The 21,284-nt window shown below is 40.6% G+C and overlaps 1 protein-coding gene across 1 annotated transcript in view; it reads right to left on the bottom strand.

Moving 5' to 3' along the window:
- The window catches only part of CACUL1 (CDK2 associated cullin domain 1), a 72,434-nt gene extending 52,387 nt beyond the window's left edge, over nt 1-20,047 (bottom strand). The window contains exon 1 of the mRNA XM_003994457.6: nt 19,242-20,047. Within this exon, the coding sequence (XP_003994506.1) occupies nt 19,242-19,608 (367 nt within the window). The 5' untranslated portion in view covers nt 19,609-20,047. The remainder of the gene's footprint in view (nt 1-19,241) is intronic.
- Between the last annotated feature and the right edge of the window lie 1,237 nt (nt 20,048-21,284).

Raw genomic sequence — 21,284 nt, forward strand, 5'->3', positions numbered from 1 at the left:
AGGTCAAGGGCTATCATTATAGCTCTAATTCCAACTAAACCCAAATCTCTTAATATTCATATAGAAAGTATCTGTTCAACTGAATACACAGGTGTAAACCATGCCAAGTGCAAGTCTGCCAGAGTTTTAGAAGTCTGCTGATTTCCTCAAAGACTTAAACAAGTCAATCTCTCCGTGACATTAAGACCAGGTAAGTTTAACTTTGAAGTAGTAGCATAAGGCAGTGTGTGCTGAGGTGCAAGCATCAAAAAGTGAGCTAATTTTGCCCTGCAGGACCCTGAGAAGTTCAGGGCTCGAAGACAGGATACAAGGAGTATGGGTTAGAAGCAGAGAATGGGCAGTGGGAAGGAAGGAAGATTGGTTGCATGTCGACAGAAGGGTTATTCTGTGCAAAAACTGAAAGATAAAAGCCTGGGACTCTGAGACATAGATACATTAAGGAGGTAAGAGGTACCTGCACAAACGTGTGTACAAAGCACAGGGGTGATTTAAGTAAAAGCCAAAAGTCAACAGAAGAGGGGCATCTGGATGGCTCAGTTGGTTGAGCATCCAACTCTTGATTTCAGCTCAGGTTATAATCCCAAGGTCATGGGACTGAGCCCCGCATCAGGCTCCGTACTGAGTGTGGAGCCTGCTTGAGATTCTGCCTCCATCTCGCTCTCTCTTTCTCACTTTCTCCCTCTACCCCTCACCCCCACTTGCTCGCTCTAAAATAAAAAATAAAAAGATTAAAAAGTCAACATAAGAAATGCTCAAACATCTAATCCTGCTCCTTTTTGTAAGTTAGGGAATGCCATGGACCAGGAAAAATGTACTTTACTTCCTGTTCCACTTACCCCTCCCCCACCATTCTCCCAGAATGAAGATCCTCCCTCTAGAGAAACTCAACAGTGCCAGAGAAAAGATATTCACATACTAATATTTGGCAGTTCTCCAACAAAATAGCAGCTCTGCATCTAAATAGCCTAAAATGAAGGCCAACACTTATACTTGGTAAGGTCCCTTGTAAACACACAACTACCACAATTAGCCTTTTTCAGTTTTAAGTATGAACAGACTACTACAGATCACCAATATCTGCAGAAAGCTGACATGAGAAATCAAAACAAAAATTGAAAAGATAAAAAGAAAGATATGAGAACTTTTTAAAAACTTTAAAAAACCCATATAATTACTATCCTTGGAGATGTAAAATAAAAACTAAAGACTGCCATGAAAAAGAAGCAATCCAAATGATCTTAATGTAAAAATATAGCAACTGTTAAAAAAAAAAACCAACTGAAGAAAATATCAAATTCTCCCCAAAACACTGAGGAAAAGATTAAATATGGCAAAAGTAGTTAACAGAAGACAAAAACAGGAAATTTAACATATAACTACCAATAATTCCAGAAAAAAAGAAAGAATAGAAAAAACATAAAGGGAAAAAAATATTGACACATGAAAATAAGAAAACATCCCAGAAATTTTCTCAAGGGGAAAAAAGGTCACATACAAAAGAACAAAAAAAAATTTTTTTAATGAAATTTATTGTCAAACTGGTTTCCGTACAACACCCAGTGCTCATCCCAACAGGTGCCCTCCTCAATGCCCATCACCCATTTTCCCTACCCCCCCACCCCCCATCAACCCTCAGTTTATTCTCAGCATTTAAGCGTCTCTTATGGTTTGCCTCCTTCCCTCTCTGTAACTTTTTTCCCCCCTTCTCCTCCCCCTTGGTCTTCTGTTGAGTTTCTCAGGATCCACATATGAGTGAAAACATCTGGTATCCGTCTTTCTCTGCCTGACTCATTTCACTTAGCATAACACTCTCCAGTTCCATCCACATTGCTACAAATGGCCAGATTTCATTCTTTTGCATTGCCAAGGAGTATTCCATTGTATATATAAACCACATCTTCTTTATCCATTCATCAGTTGATGGACATTTTGGCTCTTTCCATCATTTGGCTATTGTTGAGAGTGCTGCTATAAACATTGGGGTACGAGTGCCCCTCTGCATCAGCACTCCTGTATCCCTTGGGTAAATTCCTAGCAGTGCTATTGCTGGGTCATAGAGTAGATCTATTAATTTTTTGAGGAACCTCCACACTGTTTTCCAGAGCAGCTGCACCAGTTTGCATTCCCACCAATAGTGCAAGAGGGTTCCCATTTCTCCACATCCTCTCTAGCATCTATAGTCTCCTGATTTGTTCATTTTAGCCACTCTGACCAGAGTGAGGTGGTATCTCAGTGTGGTTTTGATTTGTATTTCCCTGATGAGGAGTGACATTGAGCATCTTTTCATGTGCCTGTTGGCCATGTGGATGTCTTCTTTAGAAAAGTGTCTATTCATGTCTTCTGCCTATTTCTTCAATGAATTATTTGTTTTTCGGGTGTGGAGTTTGGTTAGTTCAAAAGAACAAGAATTAAAATGGCACCCGAAGTCTCCAGTGTAATACTGCAAGCTTAAAGTCAATGGAGCAATGCTTTAAATTCCAAGGAAAAGTTATTTTCAGTTAATAATTCTATACCCAGTCAAAACATCAATCAAGTGTGAAAGCAGAATTTTTAGACATGGAAAGACAAAACTTTATTATATATACACATTTTCTCAGGAAGCTACTAGAAGATAAGTTCTACACACACACACACACACACACACACACACACACACACACACACCCCGGAAAACACTATCTGGGAAGCCCCTGAGTAGCAACTGGGCAGTGGCCCTAAAGAATAGAAACAGATTAACAGTTTCACAAGCAGACACGAAAATACTGATTAATGGAACATTTTTAAAATACCAGTGACAGATACATGGTGAATCTGATGAAGCCACTGAAGAGTTTTAAAAATAAGTTTGACACATTATGTAAGTGTAAACAAAGCAACTAATAACGAAGATCTATGTGTAGGAAAATGTAATCTGAATGCATTCCTGGCCATAATCATAATGTAAAGATGGCTTATTAATTGATCCAAAAATTGTGGTATTAAAAGAATTGAGGGGTAAGGTAGGTAGAAGTATAAGAGAACTAAAACCTCATATTAATAACAGGAAGCCAACAGATCATATAAAAGTGAAAAATTAAGCAGTAACAGCAACTGAAGTATGTAGATAAATACTAGAAGAAACAGCTAAATGAACAAAAAGTTGACTGTGAGTTAGAGGGTTAGGAATGGAAAGTGGAAGAGGAGGGAACCACTGATTTTCATTACATAGGTTTTCATATAGTTTAAGTTTTTAAATGATAAACCTGTACTTTAATAAAAACAAAGTTTTGTGCTGTTTTGTATTAAGGCCAATGAGTTTGGTGAATCTCAAATGCTCAGAAAAACAAATGTACTGGAAAGAAATTTTTGTTTCAGTATTTCAGGATTTCCAATATTCTAAGGCACACGGAATGAGAAAGCTCAGATTTTACCAACTGCGCACTAGACCTTTCTATGTGACTATTCCATAGACCTTAAAAAAGACACACACACACACAGAAACACACACACACACACACACACACACACACACACACACACACACCTCTACCTACCTATACTCTTCCCACATCTATATCCTCCCTCCTTCACCACCAAATTTTATAGACTCTAGTCCCCAAATATTTCTAAAATCTGAAAAATGATCTCTTCCAATGCTTTATTCATTCACATCATCATTTCTTGTCTAGACTACAACAAATTACAACCCCCTAGCTAGTCTCAAGGCCTCCATTCTCTCCTTTCTAATCTAAATTAACATGCTAAGACAAATTTTGCCAAGTTGACTCCCTTAATACCGTCTGTGGCTCCTATTCCTACAGGAGAAAATCGTATCTTTAACATGGCAAGCCCCTCACATCTGCACACCTTTCTATCCATTTAGGTTTAATTTGTACCACTCCCTCCTCAAACCCTGTGTTCCAACAATTTCAACTCTGGGTCTTAAACACAGGCTGCTCCCTCTGCAAAGGAAGTCTCCTTGAGCCCAAACTTGCCTCCTCAACCCACCTGACAAACTTTTATTGGTTTTCATAAAGATTCTCTTTTTCCTCTATGCTACCATGCACTTATATAACTTTACTATAGCATTTAATCATAACGTATCATAATTATCTGTCATCATCTTCCACACTAACCTCTATCTCATCAACAGAGACTAAAGTATTACCCTGGCATACAGAAGACCCTAAATAAATATTTGATGAATAAAATGCCATTCAGATGTCTGGTCAGAACAACTGCAACTACAAAGTATGGACCTATATATAACTCTACCCATAGAGGTTAATAGCCTAATGACTACAAAAGTAGAAAGAAAAAGGGAAAGCCAGTTTCTCCTGCCAAGACATGTTACAAAAGGCTATCAATAATAATTTTTATATGGTATTTAACAGTTTACCGTGTGATTACATACAGTCTACAGCTTACAGGGTTACAGTTTAAAGAGGAAGTAAGCACGGCACCTGGGCAGCTCAGTCTGTTAAGCGTCCCAACTCTTGGTTTCAGCTCAGGTCATGATCTCACAGTTCATGAGATCGAGCCCCACATTGGGCTCTGTGCTTACAGTGTGGAGCCTGCTTGGGATTCTCTGTCCCTCCCCTGTTTTTGTGTTTGTTCTCCCTCTCTCCCTCCCTCCTCCCTCCCTCTCTCTCTCAAAATAAATAAACATTAAAAAAATAATAAAGAGGAAGCAAGCAGCATTCATTTCCTTTAGGGATTCGGGACTGGGCCTTATATAAACATTACAATGACTTTCCCTTAAGGTTTCATCAGTGTCACTTTATGCAATACATGTCAAAAATGGCAAGGCAAGACTCCCAATGAGATCCTGAAATCCGGCCAATCAATCAGTATCACAGTGCCACTTACTGCGGCACAACTCCACTAAACTGAAAGGTAAGAAAATACCTAGTAACGACCACAGATGCTATAAACAGAGCATATTTTAAGACCTGAATGTATTAACTGATACGCTTGCCAAAGGATCAACCAATCTGGAAACTGGCAGATGCAAAGGGTAGGATTTACGAAAATCAGTTAACACTTTTCATCCAATTCAAAAGTCCATTTTAACACATTTTTAATCATTAATTAAAAAAAAAAAAAAACAGTGATTTCACGGAGTTCAATTTAAAATACCGTGAAACTGGGGCGCCTGGGTGGCGCAGTCGGTTAAGCGTCCGACTTCAGCCAGGTCACAATCTCGCGGTCCGTGAGTTCGAGCCCCGCGTCGGGCTCTGGGCTGATGGCTCAGAGCCTGGAGCCTGTTTCCGATTCTGTGTCTCCCTTTCTCTCTGCCCCTCCCCCGTTCATGCTCTGTCTCTCTCTGTCCCAAAAATAAATAAACGTTGAAAAAATAAAATAAAATAAAATACCGTGAAACTTTTGTTTACCTGAAGAGAAACATTTGGTGCACTAGGTTAATCACTTTCCTGAGACCACTGCACAGTATTGTCAGTCAAGGCAAGATCCCCCCCACTGTCCCTGTCTTTATCCATCTTTATCCCCTCACTGCCTTTTACCCTCAAACCCCAGTCCCACCTGCCTCCATCCCCAATACTTTGCAACAGGGAACCATTCATTCCACTCTATTTAATACATTTGCAATATGAGCAGATGTGACGTGCTACATCTGAGCAAAAGCTTTAAAAGCCATTTAGTGCTTCTGTCCACTTTCCTCTGTTTGCCTCTGCCAAGAGTGACAGGACCCAGAAAAGAGCTGCTCTTGCAAATGAGAGGACATGTGAAAAGCCACAGCCAACTGCCAGCCACAAATATAACATGAGCAAGAATAAACCTGCGCTGTTCCATAAGCTCCTGAGATGTGGGGAGTTATTATCACAGAAAGCTAACCAATGTAGAATGTAAAGCTGAACTAAATAATTACACTTCCCAAATCGGATTCCACCAATGAGACACATCTGAGTGAAATCTGGAAGGCCAAAGTGAGACAAAGGATGTATTATTGCTGCCGGTGATTCTGGCAAGTCAAGAGACGTTAGAATTTGTGGCATCCCAACTCCAAGTTCCAGGGTCTGGTGACCAGCTTCAGGGATGAGGGAGGCAGGTGTGATGACGTAAGCATAGTGGTGTCGCAGCACCAGCAGGAGCCTGCCCTCAGCTCGAGTGGAGCAGCCTCACTGACTTCTATACCTCCAACCTCTTCAACAATTTTTCAAGGACCTAATTCCAGTATTAAATCTCTTCTTGCTTTGGATACCTAGTGATTGCTTGCACTGAACTATAAATGATAAAGTATTTGGTACTGGAGTAGTTAAGGACACACTCTCATAAGCTAGGCAGCTGGCTCTGGTTTTCCCATCTAGTTGGATTTTTTTTGTTTTTAAGTTTATTTCTTTTGAGAGAGAGAGAGAGAGAGAGAGAGAAAGAACGTGAGCTGGGGAGCGGCAGAGACAGAAGGAGAGAAAGAGAATCCCAAGCAGGCTCTGCGCTGGCAACACAGAGTCTGACATGGGGCTCGAACTCATGGGCCACGAGATCATGACCTGAGATAAAACCGAGTCAGACACTCAACCAACTGAGCCACCCAGGCACCCTGCGATCTAGGTGGATTTAGACAAGGATGACCATGCCAACATCAGATAACATAATACAACAGGACCTGTCAGGCATCAGTAAAGAGTTAAATTATCAGCTATGGATACCCAGAATAAAGTTCTTGAGGAAACGACACGGCAGACTGTTCTGGCAGTTATGATGGAAATGAGAAACACAGACTGTGGAGTAAACTGATTCTGGTAACAGGTGAAAACTTTAAGAAAATTATTAGCTCAATGAACAAAGACCAAAGAGCATCCGTGACTGTCATAAAAGAATCTCTTAATTCTTACAGGCACAGGGTTGACATAGCTAAAAAATCAGAAATAGAATGATCCTGCAAGTTACACACAGTAACCATACAAAAATAATTTAAAGCTTAGATAAATCTCTTAAGTGAAAGGGTACTGACTGTGAAACAGTACGACCTTGAGACTTGAAATGGAACCAGTCTGGTGGACTCTGATCAATCTGGGAACTGACCTCACAAAAGTCACTGAGCCTTCCCTGCCTAAGAAGTACCCGTCCTCCACAATATGAGGCTAGTCTTTACCTAACTAAAGACTCTGTCATGACATTACCTGAAACCTACGAGGGAATGCAGATCTCCACATGCCTTACCTACAAGCTGTCCCTAAACCTCCAACTAAATCAGATTCTCCAGGGGAACAAGTACTAAATATAAACCAATGGGAGTCAGCTTACATTCCAAAAAACACTACAGACTCTTGGAAGACTCTAAGATGTCCAAAGACATTAATATCTTATGTTGGAGGGGTGCCTGGGTGGCTCAGTCAGTTAAGCATCCAACTTCAGCTCAGGTCATGATCTCGTGGTTCGTAAGTTCGAGCCCTACGTTGGGCTCTGTGCTGACACCTCAAAGTCTGGAGCCTGCTTCAGATTCTGTGTCTCCCTCTCTCTGTACCCCTTGCCCGCTCACACTCTGTCTCTCTCTCAAAAACAAACATTGGGGCACCTGGGTGGCTCAGTCGGTTAGGTCTCCAACTTCAGCTCAGGTCATGACCTCACGGTTTGTGGGTTCAAGCCACAAGTCGGGCTCTGTGTTGACAGCTCAGAGCCTGGAACCTACTTCAGATTCTGTTTCCCTTTCTCTCTGCTCCTCCCCCACTCATTCTCTCTCTCAAAAATAAAATAAACATTAAAAAAATTTTAAATAAATATTTAAAAATTAAAAAAAAAGAAAATACTTTATGTTAAAAACCTAGAGAATACACATGGGATCAAAGTCTACGCGTACTGAGTAGAAGGAAACATAACTTTAGATAACACTTAAGTTATCAAAAGGAATATACTCACTAAAGATTATTTATTGCACTATCTCAAGCAACTAGATATGGTTATTACAGTTTGCTCCGTTAACTGGCACAAACCTGGACTCAATGATGGCCTACATTATAAACAGCTCGATCTCCTGCTGAATAAAAGCAGGATTAACAGCAGATCAGATACCAAGGAAGACGTAGCAATGGAAACTATCTGAACTGAGGCACAGGGAGGGGAAAAAAAAAAAAACGAAAAAAGATAATGATCAGAATCTCGGTGATTCAGGGCACAATAACAAGTGGTCTAACAATATGTGTAACTGACGGGGAATGGTAAATCTAAATACGTATATATATTCACATATACATATAAAATGAATGATAATGTTCCAAATTTGACAAATTCTTTCTTTTTTTTTTTAATGTTTATTTACTTTTGAGAGACAGAGAAAGAGCATGAGCAGATGAGGGGCAGAGAGAGAGGGAGACACAGAATCCGATGCAGGCTCCAGGCTCTGAGCTGTCAGCACAGAGCCCAAAGCAGGGTGTGGGGCTCAAACCCACGAACTATAAGATCATGACCTGAGCCAAAGTCGAACGCTTAACTAACTGAGCCATCCAGGCACCCCAAATTTGACAAATTCTAAAACCCTACAAATCCAAGAATCTCAATGAATAAAAAGAATAAACACAAAGAAAACCCTACCCCAAGGAATGTAACAACTAAACTGCTGAAAACTTAAGGCATAAATGAAAATCTTAAGAGCAACCAGAAAAAAAAAAGACACGTTAGAGAGAGTAACAAAGATAAGACTATACAGACATTTATTAAATAAGAAACAAGGCAGGCCAGAAGACAAGGAAAAACATCTTTAAAGTGTTGACAAAGAAAAACACAACAAAACACAAATTGCCCATCTAGAATTCTATATCCAACAAAAATATCCTTAGAAAATAAAGGTAAAGTTGGCACAAAAACAGACACTCAAATCAATGGAACAGAATAGAGAATGCAGAAATGGACCCCCACAAACATATGGCCAACTAATCTTTGACAAAGCAGGAAAGAATATCCAATGGAATAAAGACAGTTTCTTCAGCAAGTGGTGCTGGGAAAACTGGACAGCAACATGCAGAAAAATGAACCTGGACCTACTTTCTTACACCATACACAAAAATAAACTCAAAATGAATGAAAGACCTAAATGTAAGACAGGAAGCCATCAAAATCCTTGAGGAGAAAGCAGGCAAAAACCTTTTTGATCTTGGCCGCAGCAACTTCTTACTTAACACACCTCTGGAGCCAAGGGAAACAAAAGCAAAAATGAACTATTGGGAACTCATCAAAATAAAAAGCTTCTGCATAGTGAAGGAAACAATCTGGAGCCAAGGGAAACAAAAGCAAAAATGAACTATTGGGAACTCATCAAAATAAAAAGCTTCTGCATAGTGAAGGAAACAATCAGCAAAGCTAAAAGGAAACCGACAGAATGGGAGAAGATATTTGCAAACAACATATCAGATAGAGGGTTAGTATCTAAAATCTATAAAGAACTTATCAACTCAACACCCAAAAAACAAATAATCCAGTGAAGAAATGGGCAAAAGACATGAATAGACACTTCTCCAAAGAAGACATCCAGATGGCCAACTGACACATGAAAAAATGCTCAACATCACTCACCATCAGGGAAATACAAATCAAAACCACAATGAGATACCACCTCACACCCATCAGAATGGCTAAAATTAACAATTCAGGAAAAAACAGGTGTTGGCAAGGATGCAGAGAAAAAGGAACCCTTTTGCACTACTGGTGGGAACACAAGCTGGTGCAGCCACTCTGGAAAACAGTATGGAGGTTCCTCAAAAAATTAAAAACAGAACTACCCTACGACCCAGCAATTGCACTACTAGGTATTTATCCAAGGGATACAGGTATGCTGTTTCGAAGGGACATGTGTACCCCCATGTTTATAGCAGCACTATCAACAATAGCCGAAGTATAGAAAGGGCCCAAATGTCCATCGATGGATGAATGGATAAAGAAGATGTGGTATGTATATACAATGGAGTATTACCCGGCAATCAAAAAGAATGAAACCTTGCCATTTGCAACTACATGGATGGAACTAGAGGGTATTATGCTAAGCGAAATTAGTCAGAGAAAGACAAACCTATGACTTCACTCATATGAGGTCTTTAAGACACAGAACAGATGAACATAAGGGAAGGGAAGCAAAAATAACATAAAAACAGGGAGGGGGACAAAACATGAGGGACTCTTAAATATGGAGAACAAACAGAGGCTTACTGCAGGGGTGGTGGGAGGGGGGATGGGCTAAATGGGTAAGGGGCATTAAGGAATCTACTCCTGAAATCACTGTGGTACTATACGCTAATTTGGATGTAAATTGAAAAAATAAAATTAAAAAAGAAAAAAGAAAATTTTAAAAAGAAAATAAAGGTAAACTACTTGTGCAGACAAACGAAAGCTGAATAAATTCAAGGCCAAAAAGACTGCACGATAAGAAATGTTAATGGAAATTCTCAAGGCAGAAGAAAAGTGGTGAAAACTTGGGTCCAAGCAAAGGAATAAAGAGTAATAGAAACAATAACTAAGTAAATATAAAATACTTTCCAATTTTTGATTATTTAAGACAAGTTTCATATATTATGATTCCATTCATATGAAATATCCAGAATAGGTGTACCCATAGAGACAGAAAGCAGGTTGATGGATGCCAGAGGCTGATGGGAGGGAGGAATGGGGAGTAACTGCTTAACAGGTAAGACACGTTATTTTAGGGTGATGAAAATGTTCTGGAACCAGATAAAGAGATAGTTGCACTACACTGTGAATGCACTAGATGCCACTGAATGGTTCACTTTAAAATGGTGAGTATTATGTTACATAAATTTCACCTCAATTTTTTTTCAAGATAAATGTTTGTTTTAAGCTGAGTTAGCAACTCTATATTTGACACGTTACATGTAGAAGATTATAGCAGTGGCAACACAGCGTAAAGGGCAGGAAGAAGAAACGAAGTATACTGATATGATTACTATACTATATGTGAAGTGGTCTAATACTTGAAGGTACACTGTGATAAGTTTAGTTTTCATATCGTAAATACTAAATTTACTAAAATATATATATAAAAAAAAAAGGCATGCTAATAAGCCAAACTGGAGACAAACAATGAATCATAAAAAATAATTAATGAAAAGACAGGTAAAGAGGAAATTTAAAAGAACAGAAAAACAAAAGAACAGAGGAGACAAAGAGAAAATAAATTGGAAGATGGTAGATTTAAACCCTACCATGTCATTAATTACATTAAGTGTAAATGGTCTAAATGTTCCAATTAAAAGGCAGAGGTTGTTAGACTAGATTTGAAAAAGCAAAACAAAACCACATGCTGTATACAAGAAATGCACTTTAAATACATACAGATTACAATAAAATAATAGGAAAAGATACATTGTGTTAACAGTAATTCTGAAGAAAAAAAAAAAAACCTGAACAGCTAACAAGAAAAGCATCCTTCAGAGTAAGATAAAGACAGAGTTCCATAATGATCAACCAACCAATTCAACAAGAAGATTTAACAATCCTAGATATGATACACCCAACAGCAGATTAATGGAATTTAGACCCACAAATACATGGTCAGCTATTTTTCAACAAGTCGCCAAAGTAAGTCAGTAAAAACAGGATAATCTTTTAAATAAATGGTGTTGAAACAACTGGATATCCATTCAAAAAAAAAAAAGAACTTCAATCCTTATCTCTTACTACACACCAGTATCAACTCATAACTTAGATCACAGATCTAAACATAAAAGCTAAAACTATAAAATTTCTAAAATAAAATATAGGAAAAAAAAATCTCCCTGATTATGAGATAAGCAAATGTTTCTAAAGATTAAAAAAAAAACAGGGGCGCCTGGGTGGCGCAGTCGGTTAAGTGTCCGACTTCAGCCAGGTCACGATCTCGCGGTCCGTGAGTTCGAGCCCCGCGTCAGGCTCTGGGCTGATGGCTCAGAGCCTGGAGCCTGTTTCCAATTCTGTGTCTCCCTCTCTCTGCCCCTCCCCTGTTCATGCTCTGTCTCTCTCTGTCCTAAAAATAAATAAACGTTGAAAAAAAAAAATTAAAAAAAAAAAAGATTAAAAAAAAAAACAGTACCAGCTGTAGGAAAAAAACTGATGTTAGACTTCATCAAAACTTAATACATCTATTCTTTGCAGGACATGGTCAAGAATAAAAAGACAAACCAGAGAGATAGCACTCATAATACATATTATCTCATAAAATATGTATCTAAAATTAATGCTGAATTCTTAAGACAACCCAAGAAACACAAAGATTCTCACAAACAAAATTACATTAAAGGGCAATAAGCACATGAAAAGCCAATGGCATGTGTAAAAGAGAAATGCAAAACAAAACCACAATGAGATATTACTACTCTCCCTCTAAAAAGGCTAAAATTAAAACAAAATACAAAACCAAAAAAAAACCTTACAATTCCAAGAATGTGAAGCATACTTAGTATAAATAAGTATGTGCAGCAAATGGAACTTTTACACATTCCTAATGGTAATGTACAATGATACAGCCATTCTGAAAAAACAGGTTGGCAGTTTCTCATAAAGTTAAACATATAACTAATGTATGACCAAGCAATTCCATTTACAGATATATTTATGAAAACCTATGTCTAGGGGCTCCTGGATGGCTCAGTTGAGTGTCCAACTCTTAATTTCGGCTCAGGTCATGATCTCACAGTTCGTGGGTTCAAGCTCCGTATTGGGCTCTGCACTGGTGTGTGGAGCCTGCTTGGGATTCTCTCTCTCCCTTTCTCTCTGCTGCTGCCCCACCTGTGCACATGCACACTCTCTCAAAATAAACAAATAAGCATAAAAAAAAAAAAGAAAGGAAACCTATATTTACACAAAATCCACATGATGGTTCATAACAGCTTTATTCATAATAACCCAAATTGGAGACAACCCAAATGATCACCAACAGATGAACAGATACACAATTTGTAGTATCCCAGCCAAAATAGAACTCAGCCCTAAACTCAGTAACATGCAAGAATATGAATGAATCTCAAATACAGGGTGAAGGAAAGAAACCAAACATGAAATAATACAGATTATATGATACCATTTATATGAAAACCTAGTAACAGAAAGCAGTGGGGCTAGGGGGTGGGGAACTGAAAGCAAAGAGGCATAAAAAGTATTTAAATGATGAAAATGTTCTCAACTGCAGTCATGGTTACCTTTGGAGAGGTAGTCTTCCTTGGGCTTCTTGCACTCCTACATGTCTTGCTGAGTGTGCTAAGACTGCAAAACCCAGACCAACTGCTCTTGAACCTGAGCCGCTCTACAGCTGGTAACCTTGAAAGGTGAGGTATTATCTTCCCCTGAACAAAGAAGAAGCTTGCTTACTGCTTTCTATAAAAGCAGTAGATTCCCCAAGTTCAATATTCTTCAGCTGCAACACAAGCCCAATGAGGGAGCATCCATCTTGGCCGTACTGTGCTTGTCTCTGGAGACTTGGGGGATAAGGGGAACCTATGCAAATATGCTGATTCTCACCCTATTTGTGGTGCCATGAATAACATTTCTTTCTCTGATCCAGGAGTTTCCTGACTTCTGCCAGCATTCGTAGCAATAGGCTAGCTTCTAGCTGGCTCAAATCCTAGATAAAACTTTATGCCTCAACTGGGTACAATTTACTGAATATAAATGGAGAAGGAAGGAGAAAAGGTGTATGAGAAAGAAGGAAATAGACAAAGAGGAGAAAGAGGAAGAATAGAGAATGAAGAGGACGAGGGAGGGAAGGTGAGTTTGGAACACCAGAAATTTCCTTAGTATGCAGAAGAATGAATCTAGACTTATGAAGACAAGACTGAGTGTTTTTATCATATTCAACTCTCTCTACCTCTCTCTCTCTCTTAAATGTCCTCCAAGACCCTTCATCAAGGAATTAAGAAATACATTGGTGAAGGATACACGGATTTCCTTGAAAACTGCTGTGGTGGCTGTCCTTTTTAGTTTTGGGCTAAAGATGGGTAATACTGCCACTAAAAGGAGCTCCCTGATTTCAATGGGATAGTGGGATTTCCAAGGTGATAAAGGACAAGTAGAAGCACTTAACCGTCAGATATAAAGTAGGCCTGGTTATTATAACAGGCAGGAGGGCCAGACCCGTTATCAGAATGGCTTGGATCTCTGGTGGTGGCTAACCATAGTGTCCATAAGAAAAACAGATGTGGAGTATACTAATGTATTACTTGACGAGAAGAAAAAAAGAAAATGAAAAGAAAAAAACTCTAGATATATCAAACTGAGGCTTGACTTAAGTGGCCACAATGGAAGAGTTATGGCATATCACCTAATACGCAGGCTGAACTTGTTCAAAGACACAGAGCGCCTGGAAAAAAGGAGATAATGGGTTCCATTGAGGAAGGACCCTACAAAATTCCATCAAGCACATAAAGTCATACTCCTAGCCTTTTCCAAATAGAACATGCAGTTTTTCATCAGGGACACAGTGCATATGGGTTCCATTGAGGAAGGACCCTACAAAATTCCATCAAGCGCATAAAGTCATTCTCCTAGCCTTTTCCAAATAGAACATGCAGTTTTTCATCAAGGACACAGTGCATATGGGTTCCATTGAGGAAGGACCCTACAAAATTCCATCAAGTGCATAAAGTCATTCCCCTAGCCTTTTCCAAATAGAACATTCAGTTTTTCATCAAGGACACAGTGCATGTGGGAAACAGAATCACTCAGGCTTTTGGGGGGGTTATTTAACGCCAGCTCTAAGCCCATATTAACCCTAAGGGACCAGAACGTCACTATGGTAAACCAGTCAGATCAGGAGCTGTGATGTCACATTGAGAAAGAGTGTTCTGGCTTCCATCCATCTCAGTGGGCCCAGTGAATCCACAGACCCACCCTGTAATTTCCCCAGTTCTTGAACACACAGTTAAAGGCTCCCTACACTATGTAGTAAGGGTTATGAGCATAAGAAGGGCCAAATAAAATCCCCTAGATGTACCCCTTTCTAACAAAATAAACCCAAAGCAAGAGCACACCTCTGTGGAAACGAGAGGACAGAACCAACTTCAAAGACGTAGAAGACACAGGGATGGTAACTGTTAAGACATTCTGTTTCACTAACCTATTGGGTCAGTGCAGAGAACCTGAATCTTGGAGAATGACTGGATTATAGTAAATCAAGTGGTGACTCCAGTTGTAGTTGTTGTTCCGGATATGGTCTCTACTGGGACAGATCAACACAATCCCTGGCGCCTAGTATGCATCCATCAAGCTAACAAATGCTTGCTTTTTATCTATTCCAAATACAGACCGCCAGAAGCTGTTTTCATCTTACAGTCCAGAAACACACCTTCACTGTCACAGCTCAGGGCTTCATCAACACTCCAGCTATCTTCCATTATTTGGTCCGCAGAGACTCTGGGCATCTCAACACCGCATTGGTCCACTACACCGTCAGTGCAACCAGCAAATCCTGTATCCATACCCACACTTGGTGCCATCTCACTTTCTACTTTTTGCCAACTTAAGAGGTGGGAAAAGATACTATTACTCTTTCAATTTGAATGTCTCTTGATTACTTAATTCCAAACATCTCTTTCTATGCATGTTAAGATTTGCTATTCCAGGGGCGCCTGGATGGCTCAGTCAGTTGAGTGTCTGACTTCGGCTCAGGTCATGATCTCACAGTCCGTGAGTTCGAGCCCCGCGTCGGGCTCTGGGCTGATGGCTCAGAGCCTGGAGCCTGTTTCCGATTCTGTGTCTCCCTCTCTCTCTGCCCCTTCCCCGTTCATGCTCTCTCTCTGTCCCAAAAATAAACATAAAAAAAAAAATTAAAAAAAAAAGATTTGCTATTCCATAAGCTATTTATTAATATCCTTTGCCAATTTTTCTACAAAGGTTGCTGCCCTCTTCTTAGGGTTGTGTAGTTCCTTGTCTAGTCTATATATCAATCCCTTATCAATACTGGGCACTACAAATACCTTCTCTCATGCTTTCATCTTTCACTGAATGAAAATCTTTAATTTTTATATAATCAAAATCACTCCTTTTTCACCTTCATATTTTTGAAGCATTAGGAGTCCCTGGTCCCTAAGAAAAGAACTTCAACAATGTCTTCCATTAATTTTATAATTTCTCCTCTCACATCTAGGTCTTTTTAATTTATCCATAACCCACTCTGCCTGTGCTATAGGGTTTGTTTTTTTCTCCATATACTGAGCCACTCTTCCTAATAGGTCTCCTTTCTCCAGTGATTTCTCTTAAGCTCCTGAACACATATGCGTAAGTCTCCACTATCTAATTTGTTCCCAAGTCTATTTTTCCGTTTGTGCACTTACACTACAGTTTTTATTACTACAGCCTTGAAATAGTATCTTAATTTCCAATAAGGCAAACCCCACCAAAAACAAATCTTTAAGACTGCTTTAGCTATTCGTAAACTTTATCCTATCTGCCATATGAGTTTTAGATCTAGGTTACTGAGTTTGTTAGACAAACCAACTGGAATTCTGATGGCAGTTTAATCGAATTTATAGATTAAAATGGAGAAAACTGACCCTCATAATAATAAACAAACACATCTCAAGAGCATGGAAAGATTTATTTAGATTCTCTTCTGGTTCCTTATTCAAGTTTTAAAGTTTTCTACAGACTTTACAGTTTTGTTGCTTTTATTGTATATGATATTTACTTCTGATTCCCTATACTAGCTGTTTATTGCTAGTGAGTGTTATTAATTTTTATGGTTTGATCCTATTTTTTGTAATGTTTGTTTATTTTTGAGACAGAAGCAGAGTGTGAGCGGGGGAGGGGTAGAGAGAGAGGGGAAGACACAGAATCTGAAGCAGGCACCAGGCTCTGAGCTGTCAGCACAGAGCCTGATGCAGGGCTTGAACTCACGAGCTGTAAGATCATGACCTGAGCTGAAGTTGGACACTGAACCGACTGAGCTACCCAGGTGCCCTATGGTTCGAATCCAGGAACCTTGCTAAACTCTTACGAGTTCTAATAGTGTCTCTTAATTCTAATGGTTCTTCTAGGTAAGTGATGTTATCTGCAAATAATGGGTTTTATTGCTTCCCTTCCTATCCTTACACTTATTTTTTCCCTTTGTAGTGTTAGCCAGGACTTTTCTTAGAATGTTAAACAATAATAGTGATAAAGGACATCCTTAACTTGTTACTTATCTTAAAGTGAATGAATCTAAAATTTCTCTATTAAGTATTATTATTTGCTGTAGGTTTTTGGTAATAACCTCGATCTAGTTATCTCATATCCCAATCGTGGGAAAAGAGTTTTTTATCACATAGCTATTGGATCTTATCAAATGCTTTTATGGTATCAAGATAATCATGATTTTCCTCCTTTAGTCTATTAATGAGATAAATTATATTAACAGTAAATAGATGTTGAGTCATATTTACATTCTTAAACTCCATAGATCAGGATTCTTTTAACACATTGTTAGATTTGATATGTAGGATTTTCATATCTATGCTAATAACTGAAACAGGTCTATAATTTTCTCATATTGTCCTTATCTAGTTTTAAAATCAAGATTTCACTAACCTTATAAAACAAACTAGGCATCTTTTTATTTCCGTTTCTAAACTTGTAAAAAGGAATTGTTATTTAAGAGTCCAATGCAACTCATTTATCTCAGTCCAGTTTTTGAAAGGGGAGGTCTTTACCCTTCCTTCCACTTTGTTAAATATTTATTAGTTCAAGCTATCCATTTCTTCTGATACCAACTTTCAATATGTATTTTTCTAATAATTGATACTTTTCATCGTATTAACCTACAGGAATTCATAAAATTCTTTTCTGAAATCTCATGCTTGTAGTTACTTCCCATTTTTTTCACTTAATTATATTTTCATGTATTTTACTTGATCAGTCTTATCAGAGGTCTATCTAGCTTATCGATCTTCAAAGAACGATCTTTTGGTTTAGCAAGTCTTTCTTTTGTTCCTAATTTCATTGGTTTCTGCTCTTGACTGGATGTTTTCTGAACTCTCAAATGAACTGTTGAAGCACTAAAACAAGATCCTGCAGCATTTAGATAAGTCACTAGGCCACACTGTCCAAAGCCTGGTTTCACTACTAGACTTCAATACACAAACTATATATTATTCTCACATACACATGATACAAAAAAAAAAAAAAAAATCATATCCAAATCTTACCAACCATACCTACATATGAATGTCTTTGACCAAAGCTGTATCTTGAGGGCAAATAAATTAGATTATGGGCTGTTCCCACCAAAAAAATAAAAGCATAAGGTTGTTAAATATATATTTGAATCAAGGCAGATATTTTCTCTACACAGCTAATTGGACAATTACTGGTACTGCTTGATAAAATTAGTAACTAGAAATGAAATCTCCAGTTGCTTTACCAGATGTCATTTAAAACTTGCAGTTATTAATAGGAGAGAAAAATCTGGCTGCCATGGTCACTTTTCACCACTACCACCACCTCCAAAAAAAAAAAAACAAAAAAAAAAAAAAAAAACACCCCACTCAAAGCAAAAGCACTCTTTTTTCCTAGCTGTAGAAATTACGTTTAGGGTCGGTTTAGGGTCAGTTTCAGATTACAAAACAGATTTTGGTCTTAAATCTTTCCGCCTGCAATTGAGCATTAACGCGGACCACTAACCTAAAGTTCAACGTTATCTTGTACACATGCTAAATGGCTTATTCTTATGAGTGTACGCTTTGACAAGTAATTTCATACATTATTAGCTTCAAAACGGATGTCGCTCCCACCGCATTGGTGTCACTCTAAAAACAACTACAGTTCTCTATCAGGACGTAGAAAGTGCACGCTAGTGAAGGGAAAGAACGAGGTGTAACTATTGGTCAGCTTTCTAATTCCTGACTTGTCGAACGCAGACGAGCTAAAAGCACAAGAACACAACTTGCCAGATTTCTCTCTGACTACAAAAAAGAAAAAAAAAAAAAAGAAGAATCCTTTAACGAAACTCAGACGGCCTAATTTTCCCCTCACGTTTGAGGGCGAAACTTTTCAGGGGCAACGGAGAAGAAAAGGGCTTCTGAATGTTGAGAGATAGCCAGCTGTGATAAGCATCGCATTTGCAGGAGAACTTGGGGCTGTGGGCGCACCAGGCTGCTTCTCTAGGCCAGGTAACACAAGAAGCCAGGGCCGCTAAGGCGCTGGCCGCAGACACCGAACGAGGGGGGGAGGGAGGCGGGGAGGGGAGGAGAGACCCAGGCCTGAAACAAAGGAAGCGGGGCTGGCCGAGAAGGGTGGATTCGGTGTCCGGGTGGGGAGGAGAAAAGCCAAGGCTGCAGGGAAGAGGCTGGACTCACAGAACTTGGAGGTGGAGGTGTTGATGTTGATGGTGGAGCTGGGAGTGGGGGCGGGGGCCGCCTTGGCCACGGCGGCGGCCGTGTCGCAGCTCTTCAACATCATGATCACCCCATTGGCCTCCGGCGGTGGCGGTGGCCCCATCGAGAGCCCCTCCTTGGGGCCTTTCCTGTCCACCGAGGCCGCGGGCACCGCCAGCAGCTGCCCCCCTGGCGGCTCTCGCGCAGGGGCTGGGATCGACGAGGGGGGTGGCGGCGGTGGCGGGGGCTGCCGGAAGCCGTCCACCGCGGCCTCCCAGTTGTTGTGGTTCTGGTCGTCCATCATCGCCACGTAGCTGCCCCACTCCTCCTCTTCCATGCTTTCCTCCATCCTGCAGGCCCCCAGCACCCTCCCGCCTCACAGGCACCTGCCGCCCGTCTCAACCCCGGGCCAGGGGGCACCGCAGCCACCTCGAGCTCACATCGCCGGCGGCCGGCACGGGCGCGGCGGGGCGGGGAGCGGCGCGCCGGGTCTCTCCGTCTCAGCCGAGCAGACTCTTCGAGACAGGGCTGACGGCGGTGGGCGCTCCCGGGCTCTAGCCTGGGAGAGGCAGCCGTAAAGCGGCAGCGCCCCTCACGACATTTTACAGCAACTTCCAACAGGCAGTTGGAAAGGGCAGCTGGGGGCGCGGCCAGGAGGGCACGTGGTGCGAGGAACGAGCCAAGAGAGACCAAAGTGAAAAGGGGCAGGAGCTGTGAGTCACCCCCACGCAAAAGGGCAGAGGTTTGCCCCGCCTCGGCTGGCCTCGGCGCTGAGAGGGGAGGGGCCGCGGGCCCGAAGGAGCAGCCGTCGGTCCCGCCCCCGACCCAGCCCCACGTGACAAGGAGTTTGCGCAAGCGCGTTCTTTGTCTGGTTACCGGGACGACCGGAATCTGGCTGGCCCTGGAAGATGCGCCCGAAACCGTTCGGCGTTCGCTATGGTCCGGGCCCCCGCTTCAGTGGTGTTTTTCGTACGCCCTCCGGATTAAATGGGCCTCCGCACCGCGCAGAGCTTCATAGCCCCGGCCTTTGGTTGACGACAGAGCTAGGGAGCCACGAGAGGCCCTGGTTCGCACGTTACAAATGGGTGGGACTATCCTGGGTGGCCCTTGATGAGTCTGCTCGTGGGCCTCAGCCCACACTGCGGAAACCTTCAAAACCAGGAATAAAAACCGAAACGTAGCAAGGTGGCTTAAAAAAGAATGCGAGTGAGCTCTTCATGGATTCTTCTTTTTAAGTGTCTTAACTTCTCCATACACTGAGGCCAGGAATTTTAAATTTTTATTTTTTTTTAATGTTTATTTAATTTTGAGAGAGAGCGAGCAGGAGTGGGGAGGGGCAGAGAGAGCAGAAGACACAGAATGTGAGGCAGGATCCACGCTCTGAGCTGTGAGCACAGAGCCGGTCGCAGGGCTCGAACTCCCGAGCCATGAGATCATGACCTGAGTCAGTGTCCCACGTTTAACCAACTGAACCACCCAGGCACCCCAGGAATTTTAAATTATTAAATGCAAAGCTTTTTATAGTGTTTAACAAATCTGTCTACAAATTTGAGATTATATGGGAGAGTTCAGAGGGGCAAGGGGGAGAGGTTATGTAGCTCTATTATAATTTCTTTAATTCTTCTGCGTTCTCCAATTATAGCAATAGCAGTATATTATATGAGAATATATGTTATAATTGTTTATTGTGGAGCACATTCTAGCTACTTGTGATAAAGTCGAGAAAACACCGTTACTACACTAAACTAGCAGATAATCTCTATTTCCACAGATACGAAGTTAGTGTAAAGAATCCCTTCAGCCAGTGAGAAATCATTGTCTCGGATGTTCTTCAATGTCCACGTTTATTTCGGCTCCTCTACCTATGTTTTCCCATATATTCTGTACTTAATGGAACTGTTTACCAATCACTTAACAATGATTTAATCAGACAGTGTTCTCACACATGAATTAATGGCATATAGTTTTTGAAGCAGTGCATGTTTTTAATTGCCTGGGCCTAGAACTATGCTAATTATCTGGCCC

The sequence above is a fragment of the Felis catus genome, chromosome D2 (genome assembly GCF_018350175.1).
Source record: "Felis catus isolate Fca126 chromosome D2, F.catus_Fca126_mat1.0, whole genome shotgun sequence".
NCBI lineage: Eukaryota > Metazoa > Chordata > Mammalia > Carnivora > Felidae > Felis > Felis catus.